Source organism: Passer montanus, unplaced genomic scaffold (genome assembly GCF_014805655.1).
Source record: "Passer montanus isolate IOZ18808 unplaced genomic scaffold, ASM1480565v1 scaffold86, whole genome shotgun sequence".
NCBI lineage: Eukaryota > Metazoa > Chordata > Aves > Passeriformes > Passeridae > Passer > Passer montanus.
In genome coordinates, this window is record NW_024373923.1 from 2,590,190 (window position 1) to 2,613,212 (window position 23,023).

General features: G+C 48.2%; 2 protein-coding genes across 4 annotated transcripts in view; both read right to left on the bottom strand.

The window, feature by feature from the left end:
* The window catches only part of MYO5B (myosin VB), a 149,159-nt gene extending 148,270 nt beyond the window's left edge, over positions 1 to 889 (bottom strand). For all 3 annotated transcript variants that reach the window (XM_039733359.1, XM_039733357.1, XM_039733358.1), the window contains exon 1: positions 707 to 889. In XM_039733359.1, coding sequence (XP_039589293.1) covers positions 707 to 733 — 27 coding nt within the window. In that variant the 5' untranslated portion in view covers positions 734 to 889. The remainder of the gene's footprint in view (positions 1 to 706) is intronic.
* A 5,099-nt stretch (positions 890 to 5,988) lies between these two features.
* CFAP53 (cilia and flagella associated protein 53) lies at positions 5,989 to 22,273 on the bottom strand. The gene is made up of 8 exons (XM_039733351.1): positions 22,175 to 22,273; positions 21,017 to 21,246; positions 18,683 to 18,859; positions 12,735 to 13,038; positions 9,757 to 9,975; positions 8,473 to 8,689; positions 7,930 to 8,032; positions 5,989 to 6,522 (listed from the first exon to the last, which is right to left on the bottom strand). The coding sequence occupies exons 1-8, from the start codon at positions 22,271 to 22,273 to the stop codon at positions 6,300 to 6,302; spliced, it is 1,572 nt and encodes a 523-aa protein (XP_039589285.1). The 3' UTR covers positions 5,989 to 6,299.
* Positions 22,274 to 23,023: the final 750 nt, after the last annotated feature.

The window sequence follows — 23,023 nt, forward strand, 5'->3', positions numbered from 1 at the left end:
AATTTTAAACCAGAGTGGGAACGGCGTTTTTCTAGTCCGGACCTCGGGCTCTGCTTTAAGAAAGAGCGCCTGAGCCTGCAGTTAGCCCCGCGATCACTTTTTGGGAGCAAACCCTGCGGGGCCCGTCGGGGCGCGGTGCCAGCCGGGCCACCAGCCGTGTCACCTTCCCTGGCTGCCAGGAGGGAGCGGGCGCGTCCCCTCGCACCCCTGCCAAGGGATCTCCTGCAGGACTTGTGGAACAAGGAGGGCTCTGGAAACCGGACACCGCGGAAGCGTTCCGGCCGCTTACGGCACCTGCTCTGCGGCTCTGTGATTCGGGGGGCTGCGCCTTGCCCCGCTCCTCCCCGCGGGTCAGGAACACAGCCGGGCAGAGGAATTCCAGGGGGATCCGGGCAGGCTCGGGGAGTTTCGGCCGCGCAGGTGACGGAGCGCACGGAGGGCGAGGCCAGCGCCGCGACCCACGGGCGAAGTCCGCCCTGCAGCGCGGAGAGCCCGGCGAGTGGAACCCCGGGGAGCCGGGAGAGGCCCGGGAGAGGCCCGGGAGAGGCCCGGGACCCGCGGGGATGCCCGCCCCGCATCCCGCGCACCTGCGGCCGCCGTCCCGGCGGGTGCGGGGAAGTTGCGGGGGGCTGGGCAGCGGCCCCCCCCGGGGGCGGACGGAGCACGGAGAGGAGCCCCGAGCCCCGCGCCCCTCCCCGCTCCCTACCTTGGTGTAGAGCTGCGCGGCGGACATGGCCGGGGCGGGCGGCGCTAGGCGCGGGGCATGGGGGCGGCGGGCGGCCGGACCGACGGCCGCACGGACACACGGACACTCCGACACACCGGCGCGCCGACCTTTACACCCGCCGCGGCCGGCCGGGCGCGGGCAGGGGAAGCGAAGGGAGCGGCAGCGGCAGGAGGAGGAGGAGAAGAAGGAGGAGGAGGAGGAGGAGGAGGCAGCGCCGCTCCGCCTCCGCCGCGCCCCGCTCAGGTATGGGGAGGCTCGGCTCGGCTCCCTTCGGCTCGGCTTTTATCATTATTCTTTCTTTTTCTTTAAAAAAAAATATTTTTAAAAAAAACCCACTCTTTTTAATACATATTTTTTCCTCCCGGCCGCCTCCCCCGCGGTCCTCGGCATCCCGCCCAGCTCCGGCGCCCCCCGGGCAGGTCCCCTCGGCAGCGCAGGTTGGTGTGCTGCGTTTGGGAGGTTTTTTGCCTTTTATCCATCTTCCTTTCTCACAGAAGAAGAGTAATTAACCCCCAGGCAGGTGCCCCTTGGTGGGTTTCGGGTCTTCCATCGCCCACCGGGCTCTGGGGAACCCCCGCACTTTGAGGAGTGAGGGACGGCATCACCGGGGTGTCCTTTGCCAGGACACCCCTGTTCCCGGGACACGAGCATTGCCCTCCTGGAAATCAGCTCGGGAATTGTGCCAGGGATAGGTTTTTCTCTGTCTTCTGCCTGCAGGTGGGCTTGGGGTCCCACCAGCACCCTGGTCCTGTGCGCTGCTTGTGTGCCACTCCTACACCGACGGCAGGAATTGCAACTTCCACAGCAACAGCCAAAAATTGATCCCGGCCCGTCAATCCGTGGCCGCGCTGCTTCCCTCCATCCCGCGGGAGCACCCTGTTCTGCAATTCATGCTTATACGGCACTTTCAGAGCCGGGGAAGGAGAACGAAATGCGAAGTGCTCCTAATTAACCACTGCTGCTATTCCTTGTCATCCGAGGTGTTTTGCATATTAACAGGGCAGCAGAAGCCACGCTCGCGGGTCCTGCTCCCTGCCACCGCTGTTTGCTCGGCCACTGGGATCCCTCCTCCCGTGGTTTCGGGCTGTGCCTTTCCTCAGAGTGATCGCTGGTGGCATCTCACACCCCGCTCCTTGTCCCCTGCAGGACAAAACTCTTCCCCTCTGTCATGTTTTCCCTCTTCCACCCCACAGCCTGGCAGGGAGCAGTGCTGATGTGGTGGAAGGACAGCCAGCACTGCAGATACCTGTCTTTTCCAGCTCTGATATCCTTGATGAATCCAAAACAAAAAAAATATTGCAGGTGGCTCTGGGGGGAGTCTGGGAAGGGGAGAAAAAACTGCACCACGTCTAGAAATTGCCCTGGGAAAATTTGACAGCATAATCCCTGCAAAGCCTCCAAGAGAGCTTAGTCAGGCAAACAAAACTTGCTCCTCTCATTTCATTAAATCAGCTGCAGAAACAAAACGTGGAGCACTGGTGGAATTAGAAGCAAAGCTTTCAGTGATAGCCCAGAGGCAAAGCACAGACATTCCCGTGAAATACCAGCTGGTGTCACATGCGATTCTCCATTAATCTAAAACTTTAATTAAACTCAGAAAATGAAAACCCCAAAATACATACAGAATCCCTGAAGTACATCCCGACTGCTGAGTTGCTGGAAATTGTCTCCTCCAGGAGAGAGAAACTTCTTTCCATTTGGGAATCAGAACTTCTGTTGATCGAATTTAACAGGCACAGGCTCTTAAATAGCAGTTTATGGTACCCCTCTTGCATTCATATGGAAGGCACCTTGAGGTAAAAATTAACTAAATACCAGGGGCTTTTCCCCTTTAAGCACGGCCAGTGGATTCTTTACAAGTACAGGAGTTCATTTTAAGGTCCTGGCCTTGTTCTGTATTGTAGTGACACATGGAGACCCCAGGAACAGATGGATGGATGGACAGGTGATGGCACAGGCCAGTGAGGAGCAACAATTCTGACAGCTCTAAATGTCATCAGGACAGGGCTGGCTGTTGCTAAGTACAACCCCAAGTCCTGAATTTTTGCATGCAAAGATGTCCCAAAGACCTCAGATCTGGATTTCACTCCTCCTGAGCCACACAGAAGTCACCACGTGCCACATCTGGGCACAGTCTGGAGCCTGGCAGAGTCACAGCACCCTGGCTGGGGTCAAACTGGCTGTTTCTGCAGCAAGGGTTCCTGCCTGGGTTAAAGTAATGATAAATTATTCCAGGTGATAAAGCAATGAATAATTAACACTCCTGCAAATAGAACTGATTCTGTCCAGAGCCCTGCAGCCCAGCCCCAGGGAGCAGGGACCAAGCCAGCACCATGCCACAGGGCATGGGGAACCACTCCAGAGCTCATCATCCCGTGTGTGGCCAAAAACACCCCATGGAAAGCCCTGGGGTCGGTATAAAAGCCCTTGCAAGCAGATGGGTACATGCAGAGAAGTCTTAAAGCCTTGGGAGATGCTGAGGATTCAAATTCTGGAGTGAGTCTGGGATGATGTGATCAGGGACTGGCATTCCCAGCCCTGCCACAGGCAAGCCACCCACACGCTCCACACCTCTGCTCGTCCTCTGTCACCATGACAGATTTAATTAAAAGTACTGGGAAGAATATTTTGCAGAGCCCTGGTACGTGTCTAAGCAAAGAGGCTGTGACTGCCAGGATTCTAAATGCCAGTGGTTCTGTCTCTGCGTGGCTCAGAGCCCTGGTGCAGGGCAGGCTCAAGCCTGGGCCAGGCTGCTTCCCTCACCCGTGGTGTCCCTGTGCTCCAGGTTTAATAGCTGGTTTCCCTGCAGGATTGCTCACTGGGGCAGGAAATGCCACAGGATTGCAGGAGCAGCAGCTAACGCTCTGGAGGTTCCTGGCACCTGCAAGCCACAATTCCAGCTGTGCTTGGCTCTGCTGGAATTGCAGTGACCTGCAAGTCAGAGGTGTAACGTGAGCGCTGGCCCGAGGCAGGCACAGGCACCACCAAGCTCTGCAGCACGTTCTGCTCGGTGCCCTATTTACCCAGTTTACTGCAGGGGGATCCAAGGAGCTGGAAGGAGATGGAAATCTGCAGGATTAAGGAAACCCTTCAGTCCAGAGAGAGAAAATCTTTCTTACTGTGTTGCTTGTCTGTTGGGGCAGCAAGAAGGTGCCTCTCAAGGAGGTTCTGGCCCAGCCAGCCTCACCAGCTCTTCTGGACCAACCTGAATCCTGAAAAGCCCTTGGCAGCAAAGGCTCAGCCCCAGAGCACGCTCACCCACCCACAGCTCTGTCTCAGAAGAGTTTAGTTGCCCGTTATCCCATGGGAATTCACTCCTGCTGAAGGCAAACTTCTTCCAGTCTGATCTTTTAATCTTGTGCAGACCTCATGTTCGTTGCAGAGGAAATTTGCCTCCAGGAGCAGGAGCTCAGACACTCTATAAATGTTTGATAGCTCTGACCACCTCTTCTGAGTTATTATTTTATTAAAAAGGGAGATTTATTATGGTTCTGGATGACTTGAATTCACAAAGCTCACCAGCGTGGTATTTTTTTTATCTCTCATATCGGGTGTACCCAACAAATGTCACAGCCTTTAATAACATGCTTTAATTAATCCTGGAATTCTGGATGTGCTATTATCTTCATTTTTCAAAGGGAGGTCACAATAGTAGAGGAAAATCTACATTGCTTGCACGGGCTACTTCAGGAGTCTGCAGCAGACCAGGAAATTAATCTCTTAATCATTCTGCCAATTTGACTCAGTGGTGGGAGCACAGACCTGTGACTACCTCAGCTCTCTGCTCTGAGGAAACTATTTGCTTTATCTGGGATGGCCTTTCCCACCTGCAAAGCAGGAGCAGCTCTGATGTCCTCTGTGCAGCTTTGGAGATGGCTGCTCAACAGCACCGTGCAAGGGCACGACACCCTGGCTACCAGCCTGAGGCTTCACTTTCCTGGAAGCTTCCTTCCTCAGTACCTGTTTGGATCCAAGGAATCCAAGGAAGAATCCTCGAGAAGCACTGCTCTGGTCTGTCTGGCTCCCTGCTGGGATGGAAAGAGTTCCAGCAGACTTGTCTCTCTCCCACCTGGTGGCTCAGGAAGTTTTGTCTGTAAGCAACAATAAAATCCCACCACACTCCTTTTGCCCTCATCAGGGCCAGGTTTCCCACCACTCACACCCAGAATCAGCTGGGTTGCTGAAAGGCCACTGCTACTGTTTCAGATTGACACATCTCCACCTGGCCTTTTTCTCCACAGGGAACAAAAAGGCGTTTCTCAACTTGGTGTCTGCTTTAAACCAAGAGGTCACAACTTTGCAGGGTGTTTATTTCCCATTTGTTCCAAGATGTCTGGGATCTGGGGCTCCTGAGCTCTGATCCCAGCAATTTATCAGCTCCTCTGCGCATCCATTTGTGTTCTCACAGAATAAAAACACAATTTGGTTTGCCAACAGGGAGCCACATGCTGAAAAGGAGGGTGAGAGGACAAAAATGGCAGAGCAAGTGGCTAGTGAAAGATGGAACTTTTGGAAAAAAAGGGTGAAAAAGCTGGAGTGGGAGGAAAGATGGCAGAAACTGAAAGGCTGAAGGAGAGATAAACAGGTGCAGACAAGCAGCAGCAGAGACTCATACGGAAAAATGAAAAAAGAACATAAAACATTTCCAAATGCCACAAAGCCTGTGAGCAAAAAAGGACGAGGGGTTTTACATGGGTTCTTCACTTCCCTCCTGAGCAGGACAGAGGAAAAACTGAAGAAACACCTAGCAAGGAGCTGGCCAGCACCGTGGGGAGCAGCTGGGTCACCCCTGCTCCTCCTGCAGGTGGTGTGGGGACAGAGAGGCCAGCGAGGTGTCCCTGCTCCCCACTGCCACAACCACCAGCCCCTCCTGGGGACATCCAGCCATCTTCTGTGCTGCTGCCTTAAATTATGTGTGCTCCAGCCCCCATTCCATGTGTCCAGTGTAGTGATCCAAGGAAGCCCAGAGAGGCAGGGGTGCCATGAAAATTAGAGGGAACAAATCTTTTTAACAAGACATCTCTAACTTCAGCCCTGCAGACTTAATTCTGCCCAAGCAGAGGATGCACAGACTTGGGACTCCAGTATTCCACAGATCATTCAACAGAAACCAGAATCTTGCAAAAGAATATCAGCTTTCTAATGTTCACCCCACAGTAAAATACATTCAGAGTTTTATACTTGGTATCTAAATACAAGGAAAATAATCTTGCAAACATTTTCCATTTGAAAGGCACTTTAATAAAGGCTTACTAGAAGTTTTCTACAATTTTTCTTTGTGCAGATTAAAAAGAATACCTGTGCATTATGCATGTCACAATAATACACTATTCTATTGTAGAGGGTAGACAGTATTCTTGAATTAAAATGTCAAGCACTTTGGATTGGATTAGATTTGTAAAAAAAATCCATGGGGGAAAAATAAACTTTAAAATACTATGTTTCTTGTCATTTCCAATTAAATGTTTTGAATATCACAGTGGAGAGAGTTCTTTCAAGTCAGATGTAAGCATCATAAGAAAACATTTTTAAAGGCAACTGAGTGAGCTAAATACCAGAGTGAGTGATGCCCTTAAGAGTCAGGCATTAGTGCTTTTTTTGCAGTGGGGCTCTTTACTTCAGACTTGCTGGACTTTGCCAGAATTAGCTGTATCTTTTCTTGGTACTCTCTCTCTGCTTCCATGTTTGCTTCGTGTTCTTTCTTCCTCTTCTCTTCCTCAGCTTTTTGGAGCCATTGTTGATAGGCAATTTGAGATGCGAGCTGGTCTCTGTATTCTTTGGCTTTCCGTGCTTTTCTGGAAATGCCAAATGGATAGGTTACTTAAGCAGTGTGAGTAAAAAGAATAAACTTTATTATTATTATTATTATGTAATCTGTTGGCATTCGAGCATAGACTAAAGAACCATTCAAAGCTCCTTTTAGCAGTTAAGAATAACTGCCACTATTACCCAAATGCTGCATGCTATGTTCTCCAGAGTTAACTGCACTCTGTTGTGTCCTATAAAGCAGACTGTAAAACTGCTGCTCGACAATAAAGATGGAAAGAATAACTCCCTGTAACCAGCATGCCCTCCCTGCTCCTCGGCCATGGTGAGAGGACAGAGGATGGGGTGCTGGGTCTCAGTCCATCCCTGGCTCAGGCTCAGTGCTGCTGCTGACACCCATCCTCACCCTCCTGCTGAGAACAACTCCCTGCTGCACTGATATTCCTGGAAGTGGCTGTCAGAAGAAATCAATCTTCCCCTGCACCTCAGGACTCGTGTACTGCTTTCAGTCCCCTCTGGAGAAGCAGAGGAAGTCTTATGTGCTCAGGCCCTTCTGGAGCAGGAGTTACACAGACACTTGAATGCCAGCAGAGTAGTCAGAACTTGTGCACTACCTCAACAGAGCTGAGCCACAAACCCTTCCTGACACTGCTGAGTGCCATCTCTGCTAAGTGGAGCATATCCCAGCTGGAGCCCAGCGTGCTTCCTTCACAAGGGTGACACTTCTGCCACAGCCAGGAGATTGTTCCCAATAAAGCCCTCAGAGAACACAACAGATCCCGGCTCGGGAAGGAGCTACTTGTGTCCCACGGACAAGAGTGGAGAAATGGCAGGAGTATAAAGGGGAGTAAGTGAGATAAGGCCCTTTGCCCAAGGCTTTGCATGACACCCAGAGGAACATTCCAGCTACTGCGTGTAAGGATCTGCTCCTCCAGAGGCACTAGGAGAGCCCCGTGCAGCCCGGGTTAGTGGTGCTTTGGTGGCTGACACAGGATTGTTCAAGGGATGTCTGTGGGTGGAGTTCAGCAATAAGCCCGGACACACTTGCTCTCCTGGGGCAGGAGCAAGCAAACCTTTCATTATCCCTCCTCCCCAGGCTTCTGCCACTCGTAACAACAGCTCAGAGTGTGAGGGGATGTGCTTAGGAAATATGATTGATGTAAGTCACATGAAGATCAAGAAAACCAACACAAGCATAGGTACCACTATTTTCTGAGGTCAGAATTAATGACTTAATACCAGCTGCAGTATCACAAGTCTGCTCTTGGGCAGTTTGGAACTGATAAGGTACGTGGTGGGAAAGCTTCTCTAAATAAAAGGAAGTCCACCCAGTGCTCTAGAGTTATCAGAAAAAAAAACCCAAAACAAACAGCTCTGTGGCAAGTTTAAAAGATTGATCTGCAAAGAAATGGCCCAATGGCATAGAAGAAAAATACCTTATACGTTCTTCTTCTTCTTCATATTCAAATTTTCTCACTGCTTCAGCCATTGCCTTCTTCTCTTTAGCAATCTCTATTTTCCTCTCTTCTTTTTTCTGCACTGGAAAGCAAAACCAAAATTCCTTTTAGAAGGCAACAGCTCTGCTGAGCTTGAAAGGACTGCAAGCTTGTAAGACTGCATTTGGGCTAAGTAGCCTAAATAACAGGTTTGAATTTTGTTGTTTCTGAAGTGGCACACAAACAACAGCAAGTGTATTCTCAGCTTAATTATTTTTCATCCACTCAGATCTGGAAAAATTTCACATTCAAGGCTTCACAATAATATAATTAATAACAACGACTGTTTGCCCATGCAATCCTTACTTTACCAGGCTTTGCCCTGGTGATGGCAACAGGGAATTAGCATAAGGAATGCCTGTAGGAGTGCATTTTGGGAACAGGTTCAGGGAGGGTCACATTGCTGTCCACTCTGTCACATGGTCTGTTCCCAGCAGCAGGGTGCTGCACTGCCCCTGCCCAGACGTGTGCTCAACCACTTACACTTCTCCATCATCTGCGACTGCCTTGTGTTCACGACATCTCTCAGCAGCTGAAATCGAGCCTCCCGCTCTTGCTTCTGTTTCTCAACCCTCTCAGCCCAAACCTTGTCCCTCTCTTCCTTGAAGACCTTCTCATCTTCTCTTTCTTGCTCCTTCTCCTTCCTCAGCTGCTCAGCCAGATGATCCAGGTAATTAACTTGCTCCTTCAACAGTGCTTGCTGCAAACACACAGACATTTGCAGATCTGGGTAAATGAGTTCAAAACAGCCTTTCAAACCCTGAAGAAAAGTGGTGATTCACAGCCAGTGTGGGATCTGGGAGCCCAGAGACCATTCCAAAACCTGCCATGGGAAAGAACTGCTCAGAATCCTCTACCTGGCCAGACCACAGAACAAATACAAAGTGATCCCTTTACCCACAGCAGCTCAGCTGCCTACAGCACAGACTTTCCACAGCTACAGCTGCTTTCCACAGCAGCTCCAGTGTCACCTGCATTAAATATAATATGTAATATGTAAATATATATGCAATATAATATGTAATATAATATATATCACCTCCTGTAATTCTGCAGCAAGGTGTAACATTGAGCTGATACAACTTTCCTAACCTACAGGAGCTTCTAACCACCTCTCTCCTGTGTCCTAAATACCCTGAGACTCATTTGCACACTGAAGTCGGACAATCTACTTGTTTTAGCTTCAGGAAATTACAGACACATCCACTGATTCATGGCATCTCCAAGAAATAAAACATGAGAGCTTGCATCTATCTATATATTGTTTTTAAATAATTTAATTTTTTTAGTATTCATTTATTACAATAAGTAATATAATAATATTAATATTATTATAATAAATATTTCCTTTCTTCCGCAGCTACAAATAATTACTACATCAGATCCATGAAACAAAAAATAGTTGTCCAGCCTCCATTATGTCCACAAAAAAGGACGATAGGATGATAAAGCTCAGGTGATTTATACACAATGAAATCAGCATGGAGGGACAAAATTCCAGGATTTCCTGAGAGCCCCCACCTCATTTATCCAGCCTGGTAGCCTTGCTGATGGCAAAGCAGGCTTTAAAGAGCTGTGGTTTTAACAGCTAATGGGCTCCTGCAGAGCTGCAGGGTGCTGGCAGGAGGAGAGGCAGCAGGCTGTTCAACAAAAGAATTATCTCGTTCAGGGAGAAGGGCTTGTGTCTGTTCTCTGCTACCCTGTGCAGGGCCACAGAACTGCTCTACACGAGGTATTGCCCCCCAAGTTCACAATGAAACACCTTACTTTTTTATTTCTTATTTTCTCATACTCTTTGTCGGTGTCCTCAAAATCATTCTCCAAGATCATCTTCTCTTCGGCAAGTTGAATTTGTTTTTCTGCATCAAGATGCTTCTGCCTGTCCTGCACTGCCTTGAGCCACATCTCCCTGCATTCCTTCTGCTGATATAGCTTCTTCCTCTCCAGGTCCTCATTTTCTTTCCTTAACTGGTGCAGCTCTTTTTCCTACATGGACAAAAGTAGCCAGCTTGTAAAATTACTATGTAACTTCAAACTAAGTGATGGCTAGAGTTAGTTTATTGCAACATTGAAGAGGAAAACCTTGCTGGCAACCCAGAAATAGTGTCATCCACTAAACAGGGTAAGGCCTGAACATTTCAGCATATCATTCACTAGAATTCAGGATTTTTATCTGTAATTATCACATGCACTTCAGTACAAAAATGGTATTGTGCTGGGTGTTTTCCAAATGTTTCAGGCAGATAGAGTAATCTCTTTAGGGAAATCAGTGTCACTGCAGTACTTTTGATCTATATCCAAGGGTTCATACACAGCCACAAGCACTGACAACGTTCAGGGCCATGTGTTCCTGACATTTCTGTAGATATTATCTGTCCTCTGCCTGTGTTGGGTGATCAGAGCACTGCATCTCTACCAGTCATAAAGCTGCTATAAGTCAGTGATTCTATCTTTGTGTTCTGATGGACAGTTACTGAATCTCCATGGTTTTAAATCATCCCACTTCATATTCCACTTCATATTGGAAAAATGTACAGTGAAACTGAGTTCTTAAGAAAGAAACAACGACAACTCGGAAATGCATATTTGTGATCAAATAGGTATTTGTATATTCAAGATTATTTATCCACAAAAACATTCAAAAGTAGCATCATTAAGTAATTAATAAGTATAATTTCTGGACATCTTGCAATTGAATAAGTGTACAAGCACAACTGCACTGAAACATAGTCATAACACAGTGTGTGACCATCATTAGCATTGTATTATCTCAGAAATCATGTTTCAGCTGTCTCTAAGGCACACAGTTTTTTGCTAACCTGTTTTTAAATTAAATGTCTCTTTTATAATGTGAATGAGTCTTTAAAAATGCCTTAGCAGGTTTGTCATAAACAGCGTGTCTAATCTTTCCATAGGGAAGCAGAAGCTGCACTCCCTGATGAACACCCCTTTTTATGCTGGACATAAAGCACCCACGGGTTCTTGCAGTATTTCAGAGCCAAAGCTGACTTTGTATCTGCCTGAACTGTCAAATTCACTTTCAGAAGCTGGTGAAACAGCTTTGAAACTCAATTTATATATAATTTGAGGAATAGCATTAGAAATCCAAAAAGCTTTGAACAGCAAAGGTGGAAAGAAGGCAGAAATAGTTAGCAGTCTGCTGTGCAAGTTGGCACGTGTCTTTGGATGAATTCTGACATCAGTGAAGCTGTGTGAGAGCAGCCAAGGATGGGATCCATGAAGGTTTGTTCACTGGGGTAACACAACAAATGTGCAAACAAGTGGTTACCAAGCACCCTTCTGCATGCCAGGACCAAAGTGCTATGGCACAAACTCTTGACACTACAGTCAAGATAACCTGAAGTCAATCTCTTTCCAAGAAATCACAATTCTTTAAGGGACAAATAAGACAAAGGAGGAAGGCAGCTAATGTAGCTAATGTAGCTAAAGCAAAAATTGCTGTCTCTGCTTTGTCATCCACCTCTGAGATATCCTGGTGCACACATGTGGTCTACCTTGCCAAAGGTGCGAGTTCTCCTTCACTAAATATTCTATTTTCATTGCAACAACCAGGAGAAACCTTTATGCACACTTAGCTGTCCATTCACCCAGATGAAACTCCTGGTCATTAGGGGCTACCAGCCTGCAATGAAAAACTTGTAATGAGACCATCTGCCACATCCCTCTTCTGCTAAGAATGGATTACATTGCATTTTCCATACAGAAACTCTCCTTCAAAGGAAGATTTTTTTTTTTCAGAGGCTCAACCACTTCACCAGGAATGTATCTCCTTGACAGAGCCCCAGGCTGCTGTCTCCAGGGGAAGATGCAGAGTCTCTATTCTAATAGTGCTTTTCTGAAAAGGCCAGTTAAGGACCAGCATTTTTTGCCTGGGAGGTATGGCAGTGCCTTAGAAGCTGTTACAAAAAAAAAAATAAAATTCTATTCTACATGTTTTTAAATAAGCAAAACATTAGTCTAGCTTGGAATATTTTCACAGCCAGCATTTTCAGAGCTTTAGATTCATTATTGTCTCATTTTTATAAAATGGGGAAGTGTATATGATGCCAGCACCAGATTCCAGTGTCTAACAGAGTATCCTGAGTGATCATTCAGCCTCTACATGTAAATAGCTGCAAAATGAAGATTGAGTCTGAGCTAAATAGCCTCCCATAATTCAAAGTCAACACACAACACTGAACTAGCAAGCCAGACTAAAGCCAGCAAAACTAGACCAGGAGAGATGGAAAAGGATGATGAAAAAAGAAGGTAGTGGCTGAGCAGTTGGGCCAAGGTAGCCAAATCTGATGTGAGCTCAACAGCAGCCAGGTCTAACAGGCAAGAGACCTTAAGTGCTGCTTGCTAATTTGCTTTAAAAATATTTATAAAATAAATATTTCAGCTGGGAAACAAGACTCCGCTGCTATCCTGCAGGAAACTGGAAATAAAAAAAAACAAAGGTATTTGGCAAAAGCTTTAAAATATTTCCATTTCCCACAACACCTCTGAGAGAATGAGTGCCAAAACCCTTTAGAGTGCCGAGTTTCAAAAGATGTATCTGCCCCTGTAAACGGGAATGCCTTTGCCACAGCTCTGGAAAAGAGGCTTAGCTTAACAGCACAGGCTCAGATACTAATGGAATCAGTGAAGATACAAATAAGGTGTGGATTAGTCTAAACGTCTAGTAAGCCTATCATTAAAGGGCCTTCTGCCCAAGCCTGAATGGGGAACACTATGGAAATTACCAGCCTTTCAGCATCCTGTCTGATCTCCTGCTTCTTCTCCTCTCTGCGAGCGGCGTGCACGGCCACCTGGGCGTCGCGCACATCCACCATTTCCCGGATCCGCGCTGCCACCTCCTGCGCCTTCAGCTCCTCTTCCTGGTCCTTAGCCAACAGCTCCTTCTCACAAATCTCTTCCAACTTCCTCTCCTGCATCTTCTCTTCCTTTTTCAGTAACTCCTTCAGAGTCTGCTGGGCCAGCTGGCAGTCACCCAGATCCTTCTCACTCAGTTTTTTACAGTGTTCGCGATACTCGTGACATTGGTTTCTGGAAGGCAAGGTGAAAGTTTTTTTTAAAAAGTCTCAAAACAATAAGCAGGTCTGGAGGTGTGTGGTGAATGAAGGTTCTCAGCTCTTCACTGCTCAAAACACAGCAACCCAGGACACCAGTTATACCCCTGGTCTGACGTTCATTCCTTGTGGAACCTAAGGAACCACAGAGAGCCTGATGTGATGGAAGTTTTGATGTAATGAGCTAAAGGATTTGAATTTGTAAAAAAAAGTCACAATCAACTTCCTCACAAGGGGAAGTGAAGAGGCAGCAGTGAACTCTGCTCCCTATGACAGGGACAGGACCCAGGGCACGGCTGGAGCTGTGCCAGGGAGGTTTAGGTTGGATATCAGGGCAAGGCTCTTCCCCAGAGGGTGCTGGCACTGCCCAGGCTCCCCAGGGAATGGGCACAGCCCCGAGGCTGCCAGAGCTCCAGGAGCCTCTGGACACCCTGCCAGGGATGCCCAGGGTGGGGTTGCTGGGGGGCTGTGCAGGGCAGGAGCTGGGCTGGGTGATCCTGGTGGGTCCCTTCCAGTTTGGGATATTCTGTGAGTTTAAATGAACACACAATACATCCACACATTCTATATACAATGTGTACTCTACATGTAGCTGGAACATGGGGGGGTTGTGTGCATATATATCTTGTATTAACATATAAAACACATTCATGCTACACTTATCCAAACATGTAGGTTGGTCCCTATTCAAATTAAGACTTAGAATAGGTTGGTAAGTCACCTGAAAGATCATTCATATTCAGAAAAGTACTGTAACTGTGGAAATGTGGGTTACACGGTTGAGCAGGATCCACTAGAAATTTATTAATTTTTAAAGTGAAATTCTGTGGGATAATTCAGACAAGTCACAATAAAATCCTGGAGAAGGTAGGAAGTCAAATAAGTAATGCAGCTTTCAATTTTCATTCACTCTCTGCAACTGAGTTGCATATAAAGAGGTAATTTATCTTCAGGTGAAGAACACTGTTCTAATTGCAGATTCTGCTTTTACTTTTGCAAACAAAGCACTATTGAGATCAACACATGCCATCAAACATTATTTAATTTGAACAATCTGCAAGCATTTTAATTCTGTTCTATAAACACGATATAGATTTTCATTAAGTCAGAATGTGAAACTGGCAGACAAAGGCAAAGACCTGCAAGTGTGAAGGATGTGTACGGTCTGAGAATATGTGACAGACACATGTGAATGCTGTGAAGCGAAAAGATATCTCACAATTTCATGCTGAATGAATCTATGCAGATCATTGCAAAGGTGTTTAGAAATTCACAGAAGATATCACAGCCTGAATCATTAACAGCTTTATGGCAGCAGTACTTACCTGAACAATGTGAAATACTATGACACTGCACAAGCTTTAGTTGACTATCCTGTGTAACAAAAATAATTAAATATTCATCAGGCAACTACCTCAAAGATATTACCAATCTTCATATCAGGGTAGTTATTTAATTTTCAGAGCAGAGGTCAGCAGAGAGAGGTTTTCTCTCTGCTGGCATTCAACAGTTGCTGCCCCACATTTCCTTGGGAACAAGGACATCTCTCTGTTCATCCTCCTGGCTAAAGCACCCAGTGCTGGGGAGCCTGTGCTGAAAGGTGAAGGGCACTGACACAAACAGAGAAAGGGACAGCACTGCTGTGAAAACATTTCCATTCTGCTTGCTATTTGTTGAACCTGCCCCAGCCTGAGCCCCCTGCCCTGGGCTGATCCCAGCGTGGGCAGCAGAGCAGGGGGATCCTGCCCCTGTGCCCTGGGCTCAGGTGAGACCCCACCTGCAGAGCTGCCCCAGCCCTGGCTCCAGCAGCACAAGGACGTGGAGCTGCTGCAGCCAGTGCAGAGCAGGCACGGAGATGCTGCCAGGGCTGGAGCCCCTCTGCTCTGGAGCCAGCCTGGCACAGCTGGGGCTGCTCCCCTGCACAAGAGAAGGCTGCAGGGACACCTGAGAGCCCCTGCCAGGGCCTGCAGGGGCTCCAGGAGAGCTGCCCAGGCACTGGGGACAAGGCCTGCAGGGACAGCACACAGGCCATGGCTGCACTGCCACAGGGCAGGCACACATTTTGGGATGTTGGGCAGGAATTGGTGGCTGGGAGGGTGGGCAGGCCCTGGCCCAGGGTGCCCAGAGCAGCTGTGGCTGCTCCTGGATCCCTGGCAGTGCCCAAGGCCAGGCTGGACAGGGCTTGGAGCAGCCTGGGACAGTGGAAGGTATCCCTGCCCATGATAAAGATGACTTTGAAGTCCTCTTCCAACCCAAAATTCCATGATGAGATGCTGTAGTTCAGTGACAGTGCAGGCTGGTGAAAAGGGATGGTTGTTTTACCTCTTGGACAAGACAGGAACCTCCTGACCACTGTTGAACCCAGCAATAAAAGCAGAGAGCAGCCCAGGGATGTGCCTGCCATGAGCCATGGCACGTTCCAAGGAGCACCCTGCTCCCAGCAGGTCATCAAACGAACTAAGTCATTGATGGTTTTCTTACATTTCACCACTGGAGTCTAGCCTTTCTTCTCCTGGGTGGGAGTTACTGATGATGAAAGACCACAGCACTAATTAGTGTTCATGAAAAACATATTTCTCAAATGTTGTGAGGGAAACATGCTATTATTAAGATTCTAAATCTTGATATTATTAAGATTCGACATCTTACAATTAGCAATCATTGTATTACCTTAACACAATGGGTTCAAAGTTCTCTTGGGATTGAAGAAATAAAGAACTAGTTATTCTTTTCTGTGATTATAAACTAACCTGATATTTATTGAATTCCCACAGGGGAGTAGGAGTGAATTATGTTCAGCATTGTTAGAATTTTAATATAAAATAACCCTTTAATTGCTTGATTTCATCAAAATAATTCCCTCAAAGCAGCTTTTACACCAACCCATAAACATCTGCTCCCCCAGATGGCAGGTTTTCTTCCTCACTTTGCTATCTTAAGCTTCTTAACATTAAAACTGTGCCTGGATGTGGCTACTTCCCAAAGACAGAACCTCCTCAGTTATTTATTCATTTTATGGCTGCAGCACGATGTGGCTGGGATAACATCATTCCCCATATGGATGCTTCTGATGTTACCACAAGAAAGAGGATGTGATCCGTGTTTTATGCAAATTTTAAGCCATTGCAGTTTTCTTTAAAGTTACCAATGATGAACATGTCCTCAGGCTAGTACTGGCTGAGTCTCTTCTCAGACAAGGTGTAGCCCTCCCTGAAAATGAATTCCAGCAGGACTCCCATGGTCCAAGCCTTGTCCCCTCTGTCACCTTGTGACAAAGGACTCTCCTGGTTAACATTGCTACTGAGAAGCTGTTACATCTGTACCCTCAGGCCATGGCAACCAGCCACAAAAAATAAAAAATGCTGCCTTTTAGTGCTCTGGAATAATGTCTGGTAGTGTAGGTGTTCCTATACCTCAAGGTTTGAGAATGCATGCCTGAAAAAGGGCAGAGCACCTTGCTTGGAGTTAAAGGAAATACAAACAAGTCTGTATCAGGTTTCAGAAAGATATTCAAAAGAGTTGAAAATCCACAGGCAAAGAGAAACAGAAGATCATGTCTGTATCCACCTGCTACTGGATTGACTTGCCAGGGCTCCTAGGTGTGCCCTGGAGTAATCATCTCCAAAGGGGGCAGGTGTGCAGGAAGAGAATATGTTTTGTATCATTGATAAATAACATTGCAAAGTAAAAAATAGCATTTATTTCATCTTTACCTCATCCTTTTTAATTTCTATTTGTGCAAATGTTTTATAATGTACACAATATACCAGCACAGTATATTATTATATATTTATATAGTTGAGAAATAAACATATTGGGGTGAATGTTTAAAGTTTTTACAGCTAGAGCTTGCAGTCAGAGGATTGGAGACCATTGCCCCAGAGAACAAGCTGTGACACAATTACAGACTCCTGCTTGTGGATTTTCAGGAAGTGTTAGTCTCCTGAGCAGCAAATCCTGCTCCCAGATCTCTGCCTGGACCAGGATGGCTTAGGAGGAAGAATAACATCTAACAGCCAGAGAAAAGCAGATGTGGGGCTACTTAAACAAGACAAATACATGCAGGTACCCCAAGACTGCCACTCGCAACAGCTGTGAGGAGAGATGGCTTCACTGCCTCCAAGCCCTCTGAAAACAGGCAGCCAGCAGAACACCAACAGCAAAGGTTCAGCAACACTTTTTAACAGGATGCTGTGTGCTGTGAATATGGCTTAGATCCCAGAGCAGAGTGGGAAAGGCAAAAGGATAATGGTAGGATGAAATAATCCCATGAGACTGAGTGACCCATAGATCAACAGGGCTACACTAGTAAGACAAAGGACCTGAGACATTAGGACGGGCAACTACAGCATGAAAGTTCAAGTATGTGTCACCAGATGATGCAGTTCAGTGGTGTGATTCATTTTGCAATTAAAATATCTAAAATTAGACATCTGAACAGGAATCTGCATATGTGCTAAGTTCCCACTCTGATCAATGAGAACGTAATTAAAGTCAGTAGAGGCTGGGGTGCAATTCAGCTGACAGGGCAGGTTAAGCCTGTTTGGGACTGACTTTAGGTTCCTGTAACTGATTTTGGTGAAATTTTGAATAGAACAGGAATGCAGATTCCCAGTGAATATAAAGATACCAACACTCAGACACCTACCTTTACGTAACATCTCCCTGGTGTGTAAAACAAGATACAAGTACAAAAATAAATATGGCACTCCAGCAGCACTCCCTCCAAACTTTAAAAGTGAGTTTCAACCTCTTTGTGTGATAGATAGAGAACAAATCAGAAGCTGTAAAAGGCAAGGGCCACATTTTCAAACCACCATGTGAAGTCAGGCAGTATATGCACTTCTAACACCTGTCTAAGTCAAGAAACAGGTTTAACAAACATTTAACATTTTAACAAACATTTACCTGTGGAATTAGTTAATTAGTGTTTATGCACAAGTAAGAGCCAATGTTGATTTTTATCCCCAGCCTGTGCACACTGAGAAGCAGGTGTTGTAGATTCCACAGTACCGTGGGAGACCGGGAAAGACACTTCAAATAATCACAATTAAATAACAATATTATTTCTTTCATCCCTCCCTCGGAAAACCAGATTTACAAGAAAGGGAGAAGGCAGATTTCATGCCAAGGCCTCAGGTCCTAGTAAGTACCTGCAAGTTAATGCTTTCAGTCAGGAAGATTTGGCACAGAACTTCAGGCTGCATTAAACCCTTAGCTGCAGCTGCTACTGTTGAAATATATGCAATAAATAAAAAAAAAAACCCACTGTCTTTTTAGACAGTCTCAACGTTTCAAGAATCTTTACTGACATGTTGTCTTAGTAAGCTTGATTTAAGCCAAATTAACCTTCCCTGCAGCCTGTTCACTCCAACAGTATAAACCTGGAGCAGGAATTACAAAAAGGGCTGACTTGGCAGGTGGAAATGCAGGGATGCTCATGGGACAAGGAGGACACACTACATTTGCAAGAATTAACTACTTTGATTTTTTTCTGTCTTACTGTTTCAATCACTTTCATCTTTCCTTCCTCAGTTTATTATTGCCACCTTCTTTTTAAGTTCTCCCTGTATATTTACTTTGGGCAAATTCTCTTTTGTAAGATATTTTTATGGCAATACCTGAACTGTTGCTCTCGTTTTTCAGCCACCACTTGTAGTCTTTCTTGCTCCTTCTTCTCCCTCAGTAATTTTGCTTGTTCCTTCATCTTTACTTCTTTCTGCTGTGCCTTTTCCTCCTCAAGTGCTCTCACCTCAGCAAGGTGCCTGCTCTCCTCTGCCTCCAGCAAGTCACGGAGCCTGTAATGAAAACATTTGAATAAAGGCTAAATCAATCCTTCTGCCGAAGGACAAAGTTTTTGTTTATCTGTTATAAACACAAAGTGGGCACTGGGCTCCTTTCAACACCTCTTGCAAATGTCAGAGAAGTGAACATCAAATTTTAACTCAGGGATCAGCCGTGTTGTGTCCATCAAGGGAATCTGACAGGACAACATGAGTGATTCTGTCCAAGCACAGTAAACTCCTAATCTTGCAAACCCACTTTCAAAGCTGCTTTATGACTTCAGTTCCCCATTCATCAAACTATTCTGTTTCTCAGACTACATTTGACACCAGCTGATGACAATTAGATTTTGTACTATGGTTATCTTTCAGCATAGACCCACAGAACACTCTGAGCTGGAAGGAACCCACCAGGATCACCCAGTCCAGCTCCTGGCCTTACAGACACCCCAACAATCCCTCCCTGGGCATCACTGGGATCAGTGTCCAAACGCTCCTGGAGCTCCGGCAGCTCGGGGATCCTGGTCAGTGCCCCACAGCTCTCTGGAGGAAGAACCTTTCCTGATGCCCTCCCTCCTCTATGCATCTATAATTGTATCTTTCCTCAACGACCTCTTGCTATTTTAGCATCACTCCACAAAACACTTCATCCTGAAATATCTTTGATGAGAAAATTATGTCAAATAGGCAGTTTTTAAACACATCATCATTTACTTCTCTGTTAATCCCAGCAGTGAGACACCTGGGGCTACCGAGTCCAGAAATCAGCGATTTCAGCCCAAATGCCGCAGTGTCTCAGCAGAAAGGGACCCGGGGTCCCGGCAGACAGGCTGAGCACAGGCCAGTGATGCACCCTTGTGGCAAAGAGAGCCACTGGCTGCGGGAGGAGCAGCGCTGCGAGCAGGCCCAGGCAGGGCATGCCTCCTCTCGGCACTGCTGAGACCCGACCCCAGCGCTGCTGCAGCTCCGGGCTCTGCAGCACCGCAAGGACACGGCCCGAGCACAGCAGCCAGTGGAGGGACACTGAGGGACTGGAGCGCCTTTCCCAACGGGAGGATCCCTCCTACACTTCCTTCCTAAGAGAGCTGGGACGGTCCAGCCTGGAGAAGAGAAGGCACAGAGGAATCTTACCAATGTGCATAAACTCCTGAAGGGAGGGATGCAGGAAAACAGTTACTCCTCATTCGTGCTCAGTGGCAGGACAAGGAGCCACAGATTAAACCACGTGAAATTCCAAATGAACAGAAGAAAACAGTTTGTTTTCTTTTTACTGAGAGTGTGGTCAGATATTGGACAGGCTGCCTCCATGTGTGGAGACAAGCAAAACCCAAATGGACACACACTCCGGACAGCTTGCTCCAGGTGACTCCAGGGCTGGACCAGATCATCTCAGGAGGTTCCTTCTAACCCCAGGGGTTCTGTGGAACCCATTCCCCTGAAGGCACATTAGACCAGGACACCAAACCAATGACCTTCACAGCTACAAAGTCACTTGATGTGAAACAGTAACTGAGAAATTAAATCACGTTATTTTTTCCAAAGATCAGTACAGCATAATTCTGATCTTTACACTGCAGCAATGTGCTTCACCTTTAATATTTTTGAAAGACTTCTGGAAAATTTTAATTTTTTCAGATGACTGTGCTGCAAAGTGTTATTTGTAGGAGCTAAACATCAGCTTGAAGAGTTTGCAACAAAACCCTCAGCGACACTGAACTGAATTTCTGACACTTTGCTACCCAGGGAAGCTGTGGATGTCCACAGCAGGGTGGGTGGATGAGCTCACCGAGCCCAAACCACCCTGGAATTCTATGATTCCATGCCCCATCTCTGGAAATGTTCCAGGCCAGGTTGGACAAGGCTTGGAGCAACCTGGTTTGGTGGGAGGCGTACCTGTCAAGGGGCTTGGAACACGATGAGCTTTAAGGCCCCCTTCCAACCCAAACCATTCCATCACCTTATGATTGTATCAAGGTACTCTTCATTCTCTTTAAAAATCAAGCAATGAAAGTGCTAAGTTACTACTTCTGGCCTTGTCTGCGGCGGGCAGGAGGCTCCAAATAGCATGGCTACATGGTTACTGTGTCAGAGCAAATGTCGCTGGTGCCCGGCCCTCTGAGCACACACTGAAAACAGCAGGGGCGCGGCGCTGGCTACGTGTGTGTTCGCTACCTCTCTCTCCTCACTTCGATCTCCTGCAGGTACTGCTGCAGCGTTGCCCGGACCTTCCTCTCGGCAGCGCGCTGCGTCCATTTGTCCTCGCCGCCCTTGTGCCAGTCGCAGACGTTGCGGTAGTGGCGGAACACCCGCAGGACGCGTTCGTGCTCGCGCTGCTCCTCCTCCAGCGCCCTCTCTGCCAAAATCGTCTCCTCGAAGAGGTCTCTCTTGGTGGGCTTGGCTACCTGCCAGAGAAGGGAAATGGGGAAAGCATGGACACCTCGTAGCACCCTTCCAGGATAGGAAGGGGTCTACTCTTTATCAGGAACTGTAGTGGCAGGACAAGGGAAATGGGCACAGAGTGAAAGAGGGAAAATTTAGGCTAGATGTAGGAAGAAATTCTTTGTGTGGATGGTGGAGCGCCTGCACAGGTTTCCCAGAGCAGCTGTGGCTGCCCCTGGATCCCTGGCAGTGTCCAAGGCCAGGCTGGACGGGGCTTGGAGCAGCCTGGGACAGTGGAAGGTGTCCCTGCCCATGGCAGGGGATGGCACTGGATGAGCTTTAAGGTCCCTTCCAACGCAAACCATTCATGGCTGAAAATACAAACTATTAATCTGTGTGTTTTTCAGCTGAATTCATGACTGTGCAAATAGCTAACACCAAATGACAAGTTCATGGTAATTATGGGGTAATCACAGAATCAGTGAGGCTGGAAAAGAGCTCCAAGGTCATCAAGTCCCAGCTGTGCCTGATCCCCACCTTGTCACCCAGCCCAGAGCACTGAGTGCCACATCCTGTCCTCCCCTGCACACCTCCACGGACAGGGACTTCAACACCTCCCTGTGCAACCCCTTCCGAGGCCTGAAAGCCTTTTCTGTGAAGAAATTCCTCCTAAATTAGACAAGCCCTGTCTACACCCCCATAGCACTGTGCTACTCAGGACCCCCAAACACAACACTGGGCTCCCCGGGACCCCTCACACAGCACCGTGCTCCTCAGAACCCCCAAACACAGCACCGGGCTCCCTGGGACCCCTCACACAGCACCGGGCTCCTCGGAACCCCTCCCGGCGCCGCTCCCGGAGGGTCCCGCCTCAGCCGGCCCCGCTCTGGGGCTCGGCCCCCACGTCCCCTCAGCTCCCCGGAGCAGGGCGGACCCGGCGTGGCCCCTCACCAGCGCCAATTCGCGCGGCCCGCAGCCGGTGAACTCCCGGCGTCTCAGGGTGTGAGAGCAGTGAGGGGGCTGGGGACGGGGCGGGGGCCGCGCCGCCATGGCGGATGGAGGCGCCGCCGTTGCTGAGGGGACGCGCGCGGGACGGAAGTGGCATCATGGCGGCGGGGGAGCTGAGGGGTGTCCTGGCAGACCGGGAGCACTGAGGGGTGTCCGGCATGGCTGGGGCACTGAGGGGTGTCCTGGCATGGCAGGGGCACTGAGGAATGTCCTGGCAGACCGGGAGCACTGAGGGGTGTCCGGCATGGCAGGGACACTGAGGAGTGTCCTGGCATGGCAGGGGCGCTGAGGGGTGTCCTGGCAGACCGGGAGCGCTGAGGGGTGTCCGGCATGGCTGGGGCACTGAGGGGTGTCCGGCATAGCGGGGGCACTGAAGGGTGTCCCATGGTCAGGGCTGGAAGAGACCTTCATGGTGATCCAGCACTGCCGGGGGACGCTGAGGGTTGTCCTGGCATGGCAGGGGAGCTGAGGCATATCCTGGCATGGCGGGGACACTGAGGGGTGTCCTGGCATGGCAGGGACACTGAGGGGTGTCCTGGCAGACCGGGAGCGCTGAGGGGTGTCCGGCATGGCTGGGGCACTGAGGGGTGTCCCATGGTCAGGGCTGGAAGAGACCTTCATGGTGATCCAGCACTGCCGCTGTAATTCCGAACCCTCCACACCGCGGCACCCCGAGCCGCAGCCCGGCGCCTCCTCAGCACCATCCGCGGCGGCTGCCCCCTGCCTGCCCGCCCGTGTGGCAAAATGCGGAATACCTAAAAGGTTCTGAAGAAGGGGTGTTCTTTAATCATG